The 19332-nt window shown below is 40.8% G+C and overlaps 1 protein-coding gene across 2 annotated transcripts in view; it reads left to right on the forward strand.

The window, feature by feature from the left end:
* Window positions 1-19332, forward strand: part of LOC126335141 (solute carrier family 23 member 2) — a 259625-nt gene that overhangs the window by 132118 nt on the left and 108175 nt on the right. For both annotated transcript variants that reach the window (XM_049998101.1, XM_049998102.1), the window contains exons 2-3: window positions 10304-10447; window positions 17010-17167. In XM_049998101.1, the coding sequence (XP_049854058.1) occupies window positions 10304-10447; window positions 17010-17167 (302 nt within the window). The remainder of the gene's footprint in view (window positions 1-10303; window positions 10448-17009; window positions 17168-19332) is intronic.

Consider the following 19332-nt stretch of genomic DNA (forward strand, 5'->3'; position numbering starts at 1 on the left):
CTTTGGGTCTCCGATCATTGAATTCACTAACGATTCCCATGCGTCTAGCTCTAACTACCATTCCACGTTCAAAGTCTGTTCTGCTATTTCCCAAGATTCGGCCAAAATCATGTCGGGCATCTTTCACGTGAATAACCTGAGTACAATGACAGTTCCGTCAATGTACTGCCGTTATATACCTTCTTAAGCAATACTACCACTTAGATGTAAAGGTGGGAATTTAAGGAGATGGGACCTGGATAAACTGAAACAAAAACAGAGGTTGTAGACAGTTTCAGAGAGAGCATTAGCCAACAATTGACAAGAACGGGGGAAAGAATTACAGTAGAAGAAGAAAGGGTAGCTTTGAGAGATGAAATAGTGAACGCAGCGGAGGATCACGTAGGTAAAAAGACAAGGGCTAGTAAAAATCCTTGGGTAACAGAAGAGGTACTGAATTTAATAGATGAAAGGAGAAAATATAAAAATGCAGTAAATGAAGCAGGCGGAAAGGAATACAAACGTCTCAAAAATGAGATCGACAAGAAGTGCAAAATGGCCAAGCAGGGATGGCTAGCGGACAAATGCGAGCATGTAGATGCATATATCAGTAGGGGTAAGATAGATACTGCCTACAGGAAAATTAAAGAGACCTTTGGAGAAAAGAGAACCACCTGTCTGAATATAAACAGCTCAGATGGAAAACCATTTCTAATCAAAGAAGGGAAAGCAGAAAGGTGGAAGAAGTATATAGAGGGTCTATAAAAGGACGATGTACTTCAGGACAATATTATGGAAATGGAAGAGGACGTAGATGAAGAGAAATTGGAAATATGATACAGCCTGAAGAATTTGACAGAGCACTGAAAGACCTAAGTCGAAACAAGACCCTGGTAGTAGACAACATGCCATTAGAACTACTGATAGCCTTGGGAGAGAACGCCCTGATAAAACTCTTCCATCTGGTGAGCAAGATGTATGAGACAGGCGAAATACCCTCAGACTTCAAAAAGAATATGATAATTCCAAACCCAAAGAAAGCAGGTGTTGCCAGGTTTGAAAATTACCGAACTCTCAGTTTAATAAGTCTTGGCTGCAAAATGCTAACATGAATTCTTTACAGACGAATGGGACAACTGGTAGATGCTTACCTCGTGGAAGATCAGGTTGGATTCCGTAGAAATGTTGGAACACGCGAGGCAATACTGACCCTACGACTTATCTTAGCAGATAGATTAAGGAAAGGCAAACCTACGTTTCTAGCATTTGTAGACTTAGAGAAAGCTTTTGACAATGTTGACTGGAATACTCTGTTTCAATTCTTAAGGTGGGAGGGGTAAAATACAGAAACCAGATGGAATTTATAAGAGTTGCGGTGTACGAAAGGGAAGCAGTGGTTGGGAAGAGAGTGAGACAGGATTTTAGCCTATCCCCAATGTTATTCAATCTGTATATTGAGCCAGAAGTAAAGGAAACAAAATAAAAATTCGGAGTAGGAATTAAAATCCATGGAGAACAAATAAAAACTTTGAGGTTTGCCGATGATATTGTAATTCTGTCAGAGATAGCAAAGGATCTGGAAGAGCAGCTGAACGGAATGGACAGTGTCTTGAAAGGAGGATATAAGATGAACATAAACAAAAACAAAACGAGGATAATGAAATGTAGTCAAATTAAATCGTATGATGCTAAGGGAATTAGATTAGGAAATGAGACACTTAAAGTAGTAGACAAGTTTTGCTATTTGGGAAGCAAAGTAACTGATGATGGTCGAAATAGAGAGGATATAAAATGTAGAATGGCAATGGCAAGAGAAGAGTTTCTGAAGAAGAGAAATTTGTTAACATCGAGTATTGATTTCAGTGTCAGGAAGTCGTTTCTGAAAGTATTTGCATGGAGTGTAGCCATGTATGGAAGTGAAACATGGACGATAAATAGTTTAGACAAGAAGAGAATAGAAGCTTTCGAAATGTGGTGCTACAGAAGATCACATAACTATTGAGGAGGTACTGAATAGAATTGGGGAGAAGAGAAATTTGTGGCACAACTTGACCAGAAGAAGGGATCGGTTGGTAGGACTTGTTCTAAGGCATCAAGGGATCACCAGTTTAGTATTGGCGGGCAGCGTGGAGGGTAAAAATTGTAGAGGAAGACCAAGAGATGAATACGCTAAGCAAATTCAAAAGGATGTAGACTGCAGTAGGTATTGGGAGATGAAGAAGCTTGCACAGGTTAGAATAAATAGCATGGAGAGCTGTATCAAACCAGTCTCTGGACTGAAGATCACAACAACAACAGATTGTATTTGACGTCACAAAAAAGGCTTTTTTTCTTTGTTGGCGGGAGCAAAATGCACATGGAGCTTTTTAGGTTAGAGAATTTCATCCCTAGGCCCGACAAGACGCCTCCTGAGACGCGGCAAGGAAGTAGGCCAAATGCAACAGGGAATAACAATATTAATGTGCTAATAGTAAACTGCAGGAGCGTCTATAGAAAGGTCCCAGAACTGCTCTCATTAATAAACCGTCACAAGGCCCATATAGTACTAGGGACAGAAAGTTGGCTGAAACCAGAAGTAAACAGTAATGAAATTGTAAACTCAGATTGGAATGTATACCGCAGAGACAGGCTGGACAGTGAAGGGGGAGGAGTGTTTATAGCGATAAGAAGTGCAATAGTATCGAAGGAAATTGACGGAGATCCGAATTGTGAAATGATTTGGGTGAAGGTCACGGTTAAGGCTGGCTCAGACATGGTAATTGGATTAATTTGTCGAATATAGACTGGGAGACACAAATGTTCATAACGGGTGGCAGGGACAAAGAATCCAGTGAAATATTTTTAAGTGCTTTATCTGAAAACTAACTTGAGCAGTTAAACAGAGAACCGACTCATGGCGATAACATATTAGACCTTTTGGTGACAAACAGACCCGAACTATTTGAATCAGTTAATGCAAAACAAGGAATCAACGATCATAAAGCGGTTACTGCATCGATGATTTCAGCCGTAAATAGAAATATTAAAAAAGGTAGGAAGATTTTTCTGTTTAGCAAAAGTGACAAAAAGCAGATTACAAATTACCTGATGGCTCAACATAAAAGTTTTGTCTCAAGTACAGATAGCGTTGAGGATCAGTGGACAAATTTCAAAACCATCGTACAATATGCGTTAGATCGGTATGTGCCAAGCAAGATCGTAAGAGATGGAAAAGAGCCACCGTGGTACTACAACCGAGTTAGAAAACTGCTGCGGAAGCAAAGGGAACTTCACAGCAAACATAAACATAGCCAAAGCCTTGCACACAAACAAAAATTACGCGAAGCGAAATGTAGTGTGAGGAGGTCTATGCGAGAGGAGTTCAATGAATTCGAAAGTAAAGTTCTATGTACTGACTTGGCAGAAAATCCTAAGAAATTTTGGTCCTATGTCAAAGCGATAGGTGGATCAAAACAAAATGTCCAGACACTCTGTGGCCAAAATGGTACTGAAACAGAGGATGACAGACTAAAGGCCGAAATGCTAAATGTCTTCTTCCAAAGCTGTTTCACAGAGGAAGACTGCACTGTACTTCCTTCTCTAGATTGTTGCACAGTTGATAACATGGTAGATATCGAAATAGACGACAGAGGGATAGAGAAACAATTAATATCGCTCAAAAGAGGAAAGGCCACTGGTCCTGATGGGATACCAGTTCGATTTTACATAGAGTACGCGAAGGAACTTTCCCCCTTCTTGCACCGGTGTATCGTAGGTCTCTAGAAGAGCGAAGCGTTCCAAAGGATTGGAAAAGGGCACAGGTCATCCCCGTTTTCAAGAAGGGACGTCGAACATATGTGCAGAACTATAGACCTATATCTCTAACGCCGATCAGTTGTAGAATTTTGGAACACGTATTATTTTCTGGAGACTAGAAATCTACTCTGTAGGAATCAGCACGGGTTTCGAAAAAGACGGTCATGTGAAACCCAGCTCGCGCTATTCGTCCACGAGACTCAGAGTGCCATAGACACGGGGTCACAGGTAGAAGCCGTGTTTCTTGACTTCCGCAAGGCGTTTGACACAGTTCCCCACAGTCGTTTAATCAATAAAGTAAGAGCATACGGACTATCAGATCAATTGTGTGATTGGATTGAGGAGTTCCTAGATAACAGAACGCAGCATGTCATTCTCAATGGAGACAAGTCTTCCGAAGTAAGAGTGATTTCAGGTGTTCCGCAGGGGAGTGTCATAGGACCGTTGCTATTCACAATATACATAAATGACCTGGTGGATGACATCGGAAGTTCACTGAGGCTTTTTGCAGATGATGCTGTGGTGTATCGAGAGGTTGCAACAATGGAAAATTGTACTGAAATGCAGGAGGATCTGCAGCGAATTGACGCATGGTGCACGGAATGGCAATTGAATCTCAATGTAGACGAGTGTAATGTGCTGCGAATACATAGAAAGATAGATCCTTTATCATTTAGCTACAAAATAGCACGTCAGCAACTGGAAGCAGTTAATTCCACAAATTATCTGGGAGTACGCATTAGGAATGATTTAAAATGGAATGATCGTATAAATTTGATCGTCGGTAAAGCAGATGCCAGACTGAGATTCATTGGAAGAATCATAAGGAAATGCAATCCGAAAACAAATGAAGTAGGTTACAGTAAGCTTGTTCACCCATTGCTTGAATACTGCCCAGCAGTGTGGGATCCGCACCAGATAGGGTTGATAGAAGATATAGAGAAGATCCAACGGAGAGCAGCGCGCTTCGTTACAGGATCATTTAGTAATCGCGAAAGCGTTACGGAGATGATAGATAAACTCCAGTGGAAGACTCTGCAGGAGAGACGCTCAGTAGCTCGGTACGGGCTTTTGTTAAAGTTTCGAGAACATACCTTCACCGAAGAGTCAAGCAGTATATTGGTCCCTCCTACGTATATCTCGCGAAGAGACCATGAGGATAAAATCAGAGAGATTAGAGCCCACACAGAAGCATACCGACAATCCTTATTTCCACGAACAATACGAGACTGGAATAAAAGGGAGAACCGGTAAAGGTACTCAGGGTACGCTCCGCCACACACCGTCAGGTGGATTGCGGAGTATGGATGTAGATGTAGATGTAGATATACTATGTAGAAGAACGGAGTTCATGTCCATGTACGTAGTATGTTGTCTACATCTGAGGTGCCTATTTAGTAATGTTTGTAAACGTTAGTTAGATCGGGCGGTTCACGGTTATTTTATTGTTCTAAGAATATGAAACAAATAATTAACTAGGCCTATATATAGTCTGAGGTTTTGCTTAACTTGGTGTTATTTATTATTGCGAAAAGAATATAATGACACAATGGCACTGAATCAGCGAACGACTCTCGTAAAGCTGAAATACTAAACACCTTTTGTCCAAAGCTGTTTCACAGAGGAAGACCGCACTGCAGTTCCTTCTCTAAATCCTCCCACAAACGAAAAAACCCTCTCAAACAAACAGAAGCGTAAGGAGGGCTATGCGTGAAGCGTTCAATGAATTCGAAAGTAAAATTCTATGTACCGACTTGACAGAAAATCCTAGGAAGTTCTGGTCTTACGTTAAATCAGTAAGTGGCTCGAAACAGCATATTCAGACACTCCGGGATGATGATGGCATTGAAACAGAGGACGGCACGCGTAAAGCTGAAATAATAAACACCTTTTTCCAAAGCTGTTTCACAAAGGAAGACCGCACTGCAGCTCCTTCTCTAAATCCTCCTACAAACGAAAAAATGGTTGACATCGAGATAAGTGTCCAAGGAATAGAAAAGCAACTGGAAACACTCAACAAAGGAAAGTCCACCTGGACCTGACGGGATACCAATTCGATTCTACACAGAGTACGTGAAAGAACTTGCGCCTCTTCTAACAGCCATGTACCGCAAGTCTCTAGAGGAACGGAAGGTTCCAAATGATTGGAAAAGAGCACAGGTAGCTCCAGTTTTCAAGAAGGGTAGTAGAGCAGATGCGCAAAACTATAGACCTATATTTCTGGCGTCGATCTATTGTAGAATTTTAGAACTTGTTTTTTGGTCGCGTATCATGTCGTTTGTGGAAACACAGAATCTACTCTGTAGGAATCAACATGGATTCCGGAAACAGCGATCGTGTGAGACCCAACTCGCTTTATTTGTTCATGAGACCCAGAAAATACTAGATACAAGCTCCCAGGTAGATGCTATTTTTCTTGACTTCCGGAAGTCGTTCGATACAGTTCCACACTGTCGCCTGATACACAAAGTAAGAGCCTACGGAATATCAGACCAGCTGTGTGGCTGGATTGAAGAGTTTCCAGATGTTAAAGTAAACTCTGGCGTGCCACAGGGGAGTGTTATGGGACCATTGCTTTTCACAATATATATAAATGACCTAGCAGATAGTGTCGGAAGTTCCATGCGGCTTTTCGCGGATGATGCTGCAGTATACAGAGAAATTGCAGCACTAGAAAATTGAAGCTGAATGCAGGAAGATCTGCAGCGGATAAGCTCTTGGTGTAGGCAACTGACACTTAACATAGACAAATGTAATGTATTGCGAATACATAGAAAGAAAGATCCTTTATTGTATGATTATATGATAGCGGGACAAACACTGGTAGCATTTACTTCTGTAAAATATCTGGGAGTATGCGTGCGGAACGATTTGAAGTGGAATGATTACACAAAATTAATTGTTGGTAAGGCGGGTGCCAGGTTGAGATTCATAGGGAGAGTCCTTAGAAAATGCAGTCCATCAACAAAGGAGGTGGCTTACAAAACACTCGTTCGACCTATACTTGAGTATTGCTCATCAGCGTGAGTTCCGTACCAGATCGGGTTGACGGAGGAGATAGAGAAGATCCAAAGAAGAGCGGCGCGTTTCGTCACAGGGTTAGTTGGTAAGCGTGATAGCGTTACGAAGATGTTTAGCAAACTTAAGTGACCGAATCTGCAAGAGAGGCGCTCTGCATCGCGGTGTAGCTTGCTGTCCAGGTTTCGAGAGGGTGCGTTTCTGGATGAGGTATCGAATATATTGCTTCCCCCTACTCATACCTCCCGAGGAGATCACGAATGTAAAATTAGAGAGATTTGAGCGCGCACGGAGGCTTTCCGGCAGTCGTTCTTCCCGCGAACCTAACGCGACTGGAACAGAAAAGGGAGGTAATGACAGTGCCCTCCGCCACACACTGTTGGGTGGCTTTCGAAGTGTAGATGTAGATGTAGATGATGTAGATGTAGATGTAGATGTAGAAGAAAGGAGGAGTCCTTAAGGCCTGAGGGTGCCCAAAGTTTTGGCCATGTCGATTCCGTCTGGTCAATAGCTTTTCGACAATGGAAAAGGCGCAGAAGGCAGACTTGGCGGACAGTGTTGGGGTGGGGCTAACAGGTTGTCTAGTTGCTTTCCATTTTGGAAACACCTTTTATATTCACAAAATCTTACCGCAGACGGATCACGGACATTGTCTAGGAATTTAAAGATTAGAATATACAAAACTATTATTCTACGAGTTATGCTGTATGGGTGTGAGACTTGGTCTCTCACTGTGCAAAATGAAAGGCCGTTTCGAGTATACGAAAACAAAATTTTGAGGAAAATTTTCGGAGCAAAAAGGGATGACATAAGCGGAGAGTGGCGAAAACTGCATAATGAAGAGGTTCACGAACTCTATTCAAGCCGTGACATAATCAGTATTATTAAATCACATAGACTGCGATGGGCGGGTCACGTAGCTCGAATGGATGATGACAGGGCAGCGCGCAGAGTACCTGTAGGTAGGGCACCTACAAGGAAAACGTCCTGTGGGGAGACGGAGGCGTGGATGGGAGGACAATGTGAAGGCTGATTTGGAGGTGAACGGAAGGAAATAGCCCAAGACAGGGACAGATGGCGAAAATACGTTGCTACGGTAATGGACTCTCGAGTCCGGTATGACCAGTCGGTGAGTAAGTAAGTTACTGCAGACGGATAGAGCAGATAGTAGCCGGTCAGCAGCGATAGTGAGAGGATGTGTTTTGGTGTACTCTGTAAGAAATTACGATTTGTGCTAAAATATACTCATATTATTGTAAGAATATTCTTTGTTGGGAAGTCGTCTCTAGTAGTTATCAGACATGGTTGCAAGACGTACTTAAGTTGTGGTGTGCGAATGATTGCGCTGCTTTGCTTCAAGCAGGCGTAATAAAGGCAGCGATTAGGATTTTAACGCTTCGAGTACCGGTGGTTTCTGCCTCAAACGACCATTTTATTCATTCTTTTTTGGAGTACCAATACTTTTCTCATAAAACCACCGATGCTACTGCAAGATAGAGACATCTAGTTGTAAGCTGAGGTTCATCTACGAATATAGAGCATTCTAACAGTCACAGCATTCAAACCAACAGTCTGCGCGGAGATTGTGCTACACTATGTGATCAAAAGTATCTGGACACCCCCAGAAACATACGTTTTTCATATTAGGTGCTTTGTGCTGCCAGTTACTCCATATCAACGATCTCAGTAGTCATTAGACATCGTGAGTGAGCAGAATGGGGGGCTCTGCAGAACTCATGGACTTCGAACGTGGTCAGGTGATTGGGTGTCACTTGTGTCATACGTCTATACGCGAGATTTCCACACTCCTAAACATCCCTAGGTCCACTGTTTCCGATGTGATAGTGAAATGGAAACGTGAAGGGACATGTACAACACAAAATCATACATGCTGACCTTGTATACTGACTGACAGAGACTGCCGACAGTTGAAGAGGGTTGTAACGTGTAATGGGCAGACACCTATCCAGACCATCACACATGAATTCCAAACTGCATCAGGAGCCATTTCAAGTACTATGGCAGTTAGGTGGGAAATTTGAATTTCATGGTAGATAGGCTGCTCATATGCCACACACCACGGCGGTAAAGACCAAACGACGCCTTGCTTGGGGTAAGGATGGTAAACATTGGACAATTGAACAGTGGGGAAATGCTTTGTGGAGTGACGAATCATGGCACACAATGTGGCAATCCAATGGCAGGGTGTGGGTATGGCGAATGCCCGGTGAACACCATCTGGCAGCGTATGTAGTGCCAACAGTAAAATTCGGAGGCAGTGGTGTTATGGTGTGGACTTGTTTTTCATGGAGGGGGCTTGCACCCATGGTTGTTTTGCGTGGCACTATCACAGCATAGGCCTACATTGATGATTTATGTATGTTCTACCCATCTGAGCCACTGAGGGCACAGAGGATAGCGCAACTGCAGGGACTTATACCTTGCACGCTTCCTGTGAGACCCACGTTCCCAACTGTCCACAACCTACATTCGTAATGTTCATAAAGGATATTTGCCCATTCACTCATTACTCACACCAACTAATGTGACAATTCCCATAAGATTTCGGGCAAAGTGCAACCATTCACACAGAAGAAGGTCAATGGCCGGGTAGCCTTTAACTATATGAAGAAAGTAACTTCTGAAAGAACAGATACCAGTGATGACCATGCAGCTTCTCTAGAAAGAAATGATAATTATTCGAAACCCTCAGCTGCCAACAGGTGTTGTTGATATACCTCTGCACTGCAAATGTGCATTGCAAAAGGTGGTTATTCAGGCATTTCACAGGTGGTCACATTGATTGACTGATCAGTGCATTTTGACAAGCAGATGCTTGAGTTCTGAGTGTTCAGTTGAGATTAAATAATTTGAAGTTTTGTTACAATAGTAAGAAAATGAAACAAAATACAAAACGAATTTATCAGATTGCAGATGTTTAGCCTCAAAGAACACAAACAGAACATATTTAACTGGTCATAGAAAAAAAGGGATGATTAAAAGTGTAAAGTAGTGCCTTCTCAAAATGGCAAAAATCTGCCTGAAATGAGAGGGTGAAAGCAAGGAAAAATGTAGGTAAACTGCATGTAATTGAATGGTCATATCACTTACTTGTGGGAAGTGTGGGGAGACGGCATCTATATGGTGAGGGAACTGAAGTTAAAGACACCATTGACATACAATGTATGCTCAGTCTGAAAATTATGCCCAGTGACAGATAAGTGAAAAAATTCATGCAACTGTCGTTGATTGATTTTAATCTTTTTATTCTTGAAGTGTTACAAGTTTTATTAGTTTTTCACTTTTGAAATTCATGTGGATGTTGAATGTGGATGTCATACTAGCAAAAGTAGTGAATACTCTTTGTGATAAAATGCATTTGGATACTTGTGTACAAACAAATAGCTTAGCCATTTGCCAAAAAATGTGATGACATTAGTATTAATTGACAAATAAACTTCATTGGCTATTTCTTCATTTTTAGACTCTAACAGTTTCTGACATCTTGCAGATTGTAGGTGTGGATGCAGATGTCTGTGAACAAGCCAATGGGGAAGTTGGTACAAATGAGACAAGCAAGAAAGAGAAAAGTGGCATATCTTATGGAATTGATGATGTTCCACCCTGGTACTTATGTATATTTATGGCATTGCAGGTATTTTCACTTAATGGAATTCTTTGATAATTTGTATGTAAGTGCCCTGAATGTATGGCTTACTTTTCTCTTTGTATCTGCTGGATTGATATTTAGTCTCTACTGTCTTTTCACTCTCTACTCAGGAATTGTGTAAACAATTAGCTGAACCCAAAACACTAAGTACATAATGATAATTAATGTCATGTTGTTCATGTTTAATGAATGCATTCCAAATTTTAAAAACATGTAGCCATCTTATGAACTGGTTTTTAAAAATAGTGTCCTGATGAAAAATTACTCATTTTATGAGAAAATTTCATTTACATTCTTGCTAATGTATATGTTGCGTTTTACTTGTAAATATTCTTTAACTGGCATTAAGTCTTTCTAGCTATATAGACAAAGGATATATTGTAGAAAGAATTATGTTTTTAGTTGTTAAAAAGTGTCTTAAGGGAAGTAATTATCCCAATAGTGCATTCCATCAGGAGTCAGTGATTGTACTGGATAGAAAGTTGTCATGTATATAGAAGAGGTGAGACACATGCACAGAAAGTCACAATTAATAGTGAGCAGAGGAGGTATCAAGGCAGAAAATATACACTCCTGGAAATTGAAATAAGAACACCGTGAAATCATTGTCCCAGGAAGGGGAAACTTTATTGACACATTCCTGGGGTCAGACACATCACATGATCACACTGACAGAACCACAGGCACATAGACACAGGCAACAGAGCATGCACAATGTCGGCACTAGTACAGTGTATATCCACCTTTCGCAGCAATGCAGGCTGCTATTCTCCCATGGAGACGATCATAGAGATGCTGGATGTAGTCCTGTGGAATGGCTTGCCATGCCATTTCCACCTGGCGCCTCAGTTGGACCAGCGTTCTTGCTGGACGTGCAGACCGCGTGAGACGACGCTTCATCCAGTCCCAAACATGCTCAATGGGGGACAGATCCGGAGATCTTGCTGGCCAGGGTAGTTGACTTACACCTTCTAGAGCACGTTGGGTGGCACGGGATACATGCGGACGTGCATTGTCCTGTTGGAACAGCAAGTTCCCTTGCCGGTCCAGGAATGGTAGAACGATGGGTTCGATGACGGTTTGGATGTACCGTGCACTATTCAGTGTCCCCTAGACGATCACCAGAGGTGTACGGCCTGTGTAGGAGATCGCTCCCCACACCATGATGCCGGGTGTTGGCCCTGTGTGCCTCGGTCGTATGCAGTCCTGATTGTGGCGCTCACCTGCACGGCGCCAAACATGCATACGACCATCATTGGCACCAAGGCAGAAGCGACTCTCATCGCTGAAGACAACACGTCTCCATTCGTCCCTCCATTCACGCCTGTCGCGACATCACTGGAGGCGGGCTGCACGATGTTGGGGCGTGAGCGGAAGACGGCCTAACGGTGTGCGGGACTGTAGCCCAGCTTCATGGAGACGGTTGCGAATGGTCCTCGCCGATACCCCAGGAGCAACAGTGTTCCTAATTTGCTGGGAAGTGGCGGTGCGGTCCCCTACGGCACTGCGTATGATCCTATGGTCTTGGCGTGCATCCGTGCGTCGCTGCAGTCCGGTCCCCGGTCGACGGGCACGTGCATCTTCTGCAGACCACTGGCGACAACATCAATGTACTGTGGAGACCTCACGCCCCACGTGTTGAGCAATTCGGCGGTACGTCCACCCGGCCTCCCGCATGCCCACTATACGCCCTCGCTCAAAGTCCGTCAACTGCACATACGGTTCACGTCCACGCTGTCGCGGCATGCTACCAGTGTTAAAGACTGCGATGGAGCTCCGTATGCCATGGCAAACTGGCTCACATTGACGGCGGTGGTGCACAAATGCTGCGCAGCTAGCGCCATTCGACAGCCAACACCGCGGTTCCTGGTGTATCCACTGTGCCGTGCGTGTGATCATTGCTTGTACAGCTCTCTCACAGCGTCCGGAGCAAGTATGGTGGGTCTGACACACCGGTGTCAATGTGTTCTTTTTTCCATATCCAGGAGTGTATATACAAGAGCAAATCCAAGTTATTCATGTTCATGCAGTGTTGGATGATATACAGGTGTGCATAAATAATGGGAGGGGGGGGGGGATGAAGATGCACAAGGTTTAAAGGGGCACATCCAGAGAGACTGCTAAGAAAACATATCTTAAAGAAGGGGTCCAAGGAGAATAATACATAGGTTTGCAAATACAACTTATATGAAAGCCAGAGAGGAGTCTGCAGGTAGGCAAAAGGGTAAAGAAAATGGGTGGTAGCAGGGGATGGTGATGAAGAAGAGAGGACTACGAATGGTGTAAAACAGAGATTGATAAAAAAATAATAAGACAGAGGGAACTGCAGGACTGAAAGTGAGCAAGTTCTCCTAGAAACTGGTGATGGTGTTGTTGGTGATGGAGGAAGGGTGGATTGCACATTTTGTGAAGCAAATGTTGAATTTTGGCCACAATTTGACATACAACATGCTCTTGCAACAGTTTGGCATTAGCCACACTTCAGTTGCTCTCATTCATATAGGTGATTAGCTGCTTATTTACCATTCCCATATTAAGGGGAGCCAGAATGATGAAAATGACAAAATCAATGTTTTTTGGTTTTTTTCATTGTAAAATTAGTTGGAGTTTCCTGAATAAAACAAATCGAGCTTCACCCTTCTAAGTGAAATCTATGTGTGTTCTTTTATTGCTGCAAATTTGACACCCCGCTTAAATGATTGTAGCGACTTGGTGAGTTACCTCTGACGGTGCCGCTCGCTGGCTGCAAGCAGGGTATCTTTGTGGAATTAGTCAGTGTTTTGTTTTCCAACATTGTATGGCTGTAGCTCTGTGACAAGTGACTGTTGATATCAGTAAACATAAACGCTCTAATGTGTGTGTTGACTTGTGGAGTATGCTTTGTGTTGTTCAGCTGTTCAATTTTGCGTCTTTGACAAATTTTGCTCATACCTGTTTTACATATTTGGTTTGTGAATATCAATATGCCCCGTTTCAACAATCGAGTGTTTAAGAAAAGGCACAATGAATGGAAGGAGAAATCTTTTGTTGTTTCAATGGGAGATTCTGCTCAGACTGCTTTACCGACTACTCCAAATGAATGTGATAGAACTACTTCCAACAGGAAACTTTGTGACAGCAAAGAAACATTTGAAAACTATGAAAGTGACAGTAATGATGTGAATGAAATAATTAACATTTTCTTGCTCTCTAATATTTTGAAACATAATGTATTATGCCAAGTTTGCAAAGAAAGAGGACTGGATTTGAAAATAACTTCACACATTGGATTGGCATGTAAAATGTTATTGAAGTGTAACAAATGCACTGCAGAAGTTTCGTTTTCTAATTGTAACAGTATTCCTCATAGTGGTAATAGTGGAAAGAAGGTGTATGATATAAATGTTAGGCTAGGGGTATGGCTTGCGTTGCATTGGCAAGGGCAGTGCTGCAGGGACAGTGTTACATGGAATTATGAACTTGCCAAAATCACCAACCAAGTTTGGATTTTATAATGAATGGGTGGATCTTCTGCTGAAGATATTGCTCAAGCAACAATGAAGAAAGCAGTTGAAGAAGCTGTGATAGATAATGGGAATTGTAGAGATTTAACTGTTTCTTTATATGGATCATGGCAACGTAGAAGTCATAAATCTCTAAATGGAGTTGTGACAGCTACCATTGGAGACTGTTGCAAAGTAATTGATGTTGCTATTCTCTCAAAACATGGTAGACATAAGGGCAATACCAAGGACAAACATAGTGAAAGCTATGAAGCAAATTTTCACAGCATGAGTGGAGTGATGGAAGTAGAGGGAGAGAAAGCACTTTTTTCCAGATCACAGGTGGGAGGAACACACCACAGAACTGCTGAAGCATCTTAACAAATCTCCATTTGCAATGTGAATTGTGTCAGACATAGGGGATATAAAAATGAAAAAGCTGGCATATTCTGCTTACTTTCATTCCATAATGCCATATGACATTATTTTTTGGGGTAATTCATCGAGCAAGTTAAAGTTTTCTGGGCACAAAAACGTGCATTAAGAGTTATATGTAGTGTGAACTCAAGAACATCCTGCAGAAGCTTGTTTAAGGAACTAGGGATTCTAACTACTGCTTCCCAATATATTTATTCCTTAATGAAATATGTCATTAAAATATATCACTTTTTCAAACCAACAGTACAATTCATGGAATCGGTACTAGAAATAAGAATAATCATCATGAGGATTTAAAGACACTTACTCTTGTACAAGAAGGTGTGCGTTATTCAGGAACACACATTTTCAATAACTTGCCAGCAGCCATTAAAAGCTTAACAACTAATGAAATTCAGTTTAAGAGAAGCGTAAAGGATTTATTGGTGGCCAACTCCTTCTACTCCATTGATGAATTTCTCAGTAGAACCAAATGATTTGTGTGTGTGTGGGTATGTGTGTGTGTGTGTGTGTGTGTGTGTTTGTGTTCTATTACATGTTTATTATCTTATAAATAAATAAAATCTTTTTTATATTAAATTCAGTGCATTAGTGTATTAGTGTTTGTAAAATGATTCTTTCACATTGTGTTCATTAAAAAGAATGACGAGCATTCCACTTGAGACCTGTGGAAGGTACATTAGCTTATTTTTTCAGTTGTAAATATTTGTCATGTATTATTGTTTTTCTGACATGTCCTACATCCTGGAGGGCCTCCTCACTATGGATCAATTGGAATGAAAGTACATCCAATGTAATCTAAATGATACACTAACTATCTAGGAGATGGTGATTCTAAGGAATATAAAGCTGTAGAGGAACAAACCTTTTGGCAATGAAACTCGCATTAAAAAACAGGAGTGCATCGGACATGTGCAGAAGTGTATGGGGGCTCTCTTACACAAACTAAAGCAGATATTAGGATCTCAGAAGCTTAGTGATGGTAAGACCCTTGGAGGAAGAGGAAGATTGCAGAGGTATTATCGGTGTGCAATTAGGCAAAACACAAGAAGCATTGAGCATATGAGGAGAGCAGTAAGGGCATAATTTTTTCTAGATTGCATCAAATAAGCACCCACAAGATGCACTGTGCCTCACAGGTGTAAGTACCATTCAGGAAATGCCAAATACCAAATGCCAAATGCTGTAATTGATGTAACAAAGCCCATATTCAGAGATTTATCACAGCCAAGTTTATTGGAAAAATGTTTACATGGGAAAACACAAAATCCAAATGAAAGTGTAAATAATTTAATTTGAATTAGGATTCCCAAAAGAGTGTTTGTACAGATAAACACATTGCATTTTGGAGTGTATGATGCAATGGAAACATACAATGAAGGAATCATTATAAAGTGTGATGTGCTGAAACGTTTAGGTTTCCAATCAGGACACAACACCATTTTCACAATGTGCCTAATGGATGAATAAAGAATAAAAGGTGCAAGAGAAAGAGACAAAAGCCTACAACATGCAGCAAAAAGGAAGAAAAGACCAGTGAAAAGGAAACTAACACTAGGAAAAGAAGAGGATGCTGATAATCCATCATATGGGACAGGAATGTATTAAAAAGCTTTGAAAGCCATTTCCTGTAACTTTAAAATTTTCATCTTTGAGGAACATTTTCTCAAAAACTGCTAACATTATATAAATTAAATTTATACACAATGTTGTTTACTTCCTTTCCTTCATTTTTATAACAAATTGTAAAAAAATATTGTATAATTCAAGAGTTATAGAAGAAAAAGTGCAAAATTTTAGAGTAAAAAATAAGCATCCGTTTAAAAAAATTGTAAAACAAAAACCAATAAATATTTCTTAACATGGCATTATAACTTTGTAGAAAAATATCACTGAGCATGTAGTCCAAATTTCAGAGCAATATGTTTAATGGGTTTAGAAAAAATGTTCCTTCTATTTGCTAAAATTAACATGGAGGAGATGGATCATTCCGGCTCCCCTTAAAAGACAGTGCAGTTGTTGCAGAAGACTATGTGTATGTGTGATATGACTTTTTACAATTGATTTAATCTGATAATTATTTTTTCATGATCAATTCTGTGGGATACAAAGTGTTACACAGTAATGTAGTTCATTAAAATATTGGAACAATTGGGATAGCACTGTCATTCCTCATTACTACTGTTACTTCCTTGTTCACTGTGTTTTGATATGTGGTTTACAGTGAGTATCTCTTCACTCCAGTAACTCTACAGTTTTTCATTTTTCTTGTTTACTATATACTTTTTCCTTAACAAAGAAATTTTAAAGTTACAAAAGCAAAAAAAATCAGTATCCATTTTTACACTTGTGTGTGTGATAGTGTGCTCCACTTTTCCCCTTTACACAGTTCATATGTGGGTGCTCCTTTTCTATACTGCATAGTGTCAGTTTAAGTGACAAATTATTTGTGAAACTCTAATATCAGCCGTTAGATCTATCAGTCACAGTTCTGAATCAATAACTGAAATGTATTTCATATTTGTAATAATATGGATAGCAGCAAATGAAATTTCAAGCAAAGTGTAACTAACATAATGTCTTCCAAAAAGTATTATTTCCTTTAATTGAATCCTTTTCATTTTCAGCATTACTTAACAATGATTGGAGCTATAGTATCAATTCCTTTTATTTTATGCCCTGCACTTTGCATGAAAGAAGACGATCCTGCAAGGGGACACATAATATCCACAATGATATTTGTTACTGGTATAGTAACGTTCCTGCAGACAACGTTTGGCTGTCGGTAAGAATCTGATAGCTTCAGCTCTCTAATTACATTGAGTGTAATGTAAAGAAATTTGTGTCAGTATCTTCCATTGGACTGAAATATGATATGGGGTGCTAACAACTGCAATTTAATTAAATTCTTCTTGTCATATTTCAACAGTTATTGATTTGGCACGGGTTTCGGTAATGTAATGAAGAAGTCGGAATGCATGGGAGTAGAAATATGACTCTTTACTGTTATTGATTTTCATACATTTAAGTACAGTACAGTTCTTCAGATTCATTAAAATGGAAAAATCATCACAACAGAGTGACAATTGTTCAGAAGATTGCAAAAGTGGAGCGAGTCTGTCTGCATGAGCTATACATGAATTATTAGTTATCATGTCCAGCTTATAATCAGAGGCTGTCTCGTGTGGCCTTAAACATAGATTATTTGTAAGTAATAAAGTATGACACATTGTAACATATTAACTTTAAATGGTATTAAATAAGCAGAGTGAAGAACTCACAGAAACAAGGTCACTTGGTGGCCTTTTGCACCACATAATTATCTCTCATATGGAACATATCATAACTAAGAGACTGATGAAAACAATGTAGGCTTGCTGGAGTGAACTAAGCAAGTGCTAACAGCAAACTATGAAATGTAATGATATGTAAGGAAACAGTCACTGTAATCTTGGGAGCCATGTCACAAGAAGATAGGTGTTTGATCATAAAATGCAGGCTTTACTTGCCACCAGTTTTTATGTCCTTGATAGCATCGCATGTTTCATCTCTTACTGTGGTAGGAGACTACATCCCAGGTACAAATATACAACTTAGACTACAGTCCAGTTCCCAGGTAAACAATTTCCCCAAGGCCTGGTGTTGTCTGATGTGATTCATCAGCAACGGTTGCACAAAGAATTGTTAACTAATGTTTTGTAGATTACTCTTGGCTCTAAATCATTAATGTCACAAGTTCAGAAACGTAACAACAGATTACATATAAACCTTTATGCGACCCATACTAATTCTAAACTCTGACAGAAAAGGAATATTTCATATGGCCTTGACAGGTTTTAGTTAAAACCCTTTTCTGCAACCTGCACTGAATGAAAGTCTTGTAGAACAGTGCTCAGGTTCACACTCGCATTCAGTAGAACATGAATCACTCAAAGCAGTGCTTAGGCTCAAGTCCAAAACCACTAAATGCCAATGACGTAGTTAGAGAATGTAAAGGTTACATACAGTGTTCGTACCTGCCAGAAAATGGCAACTAGTGACTTCACTGAAGAAGTTATGGGACAACCAGTTTGTAAACACAGCAAAGTCCATAAACAACAGAATATGAGCCATCCAATGAAAAATACATACAAAATCCAACTACGCAGTGAGATCAGAAACACTGAGCTATCACCATGCATTCCAGCTGCCAGAAGCTGTGGTCATGTGTGCATAAAACACACAAACACACACACAGAATTTCGAGCTTTCACAACCGGCGGCTGCTTCGTCAGGAAAGAGGGAAGGATAAGGAAAGATGAAAGGATGTGGGTTTTAAGGGAGAGGATAAGGAGTCATTCCAATCCCGGGAGCAGAAAGACTTACCTTAGGGGGAAAAAAGAATAGGTATATACTCGCGCACACACACACACACACACACACACACACACACACACACGCACACACGCATATCCATCCATACATACACAGACACAAGCAGACATATTTAAAGGCAAAGAGTATCACTTCTTTATATATATATATATATATATATATATATATATATATATATATATATATATATATATTCCTGGAAATTGAAATAAGAACACTGTGAATTCATTGTCCCAGGAAGGGGAAACTTTATTGACACATTCCTGGGGTCAGATACATCACATGATCACACTGTCAGAACCACAGGCACATAGACACAGGCAACAGAGCATGCACAATGTCAGCACTAGTACAGTGTATATCCACCTTTCGCAGCAATGCAGGCTGCTATTCTCCCATGGAGACGAACGTAGAGATGCTGGATGCAGTCCTGTGGAACAGCTTTCCATGCCATTTCCACCTGGCGCCTCAGTTGTTCCAGCGTTCGTGCTGACTGCGTGAGACGACGCTTCATCCAGTCCCAAACATGCTCAATGGGGGACAGATCCGGAGATTTTGCTGGCCAGAGTAGTTGAC

This window comes from Schistocerca gregaria, chromosome 2 (assembly GCF_023897955.1).
Source record: "Schistocerca gregaria isolate iqSchGreg1 chromosome 2, iqSchGreg1.2, whole genome shotgun sequence".
In the NCBI taxonomy this organism is placed as follows: Eukaryota; Metazoa; Arthropoda; class Insecta; order Orthoptera; family Acrididae; genus Schistocerca; species Schistocerca gregaria.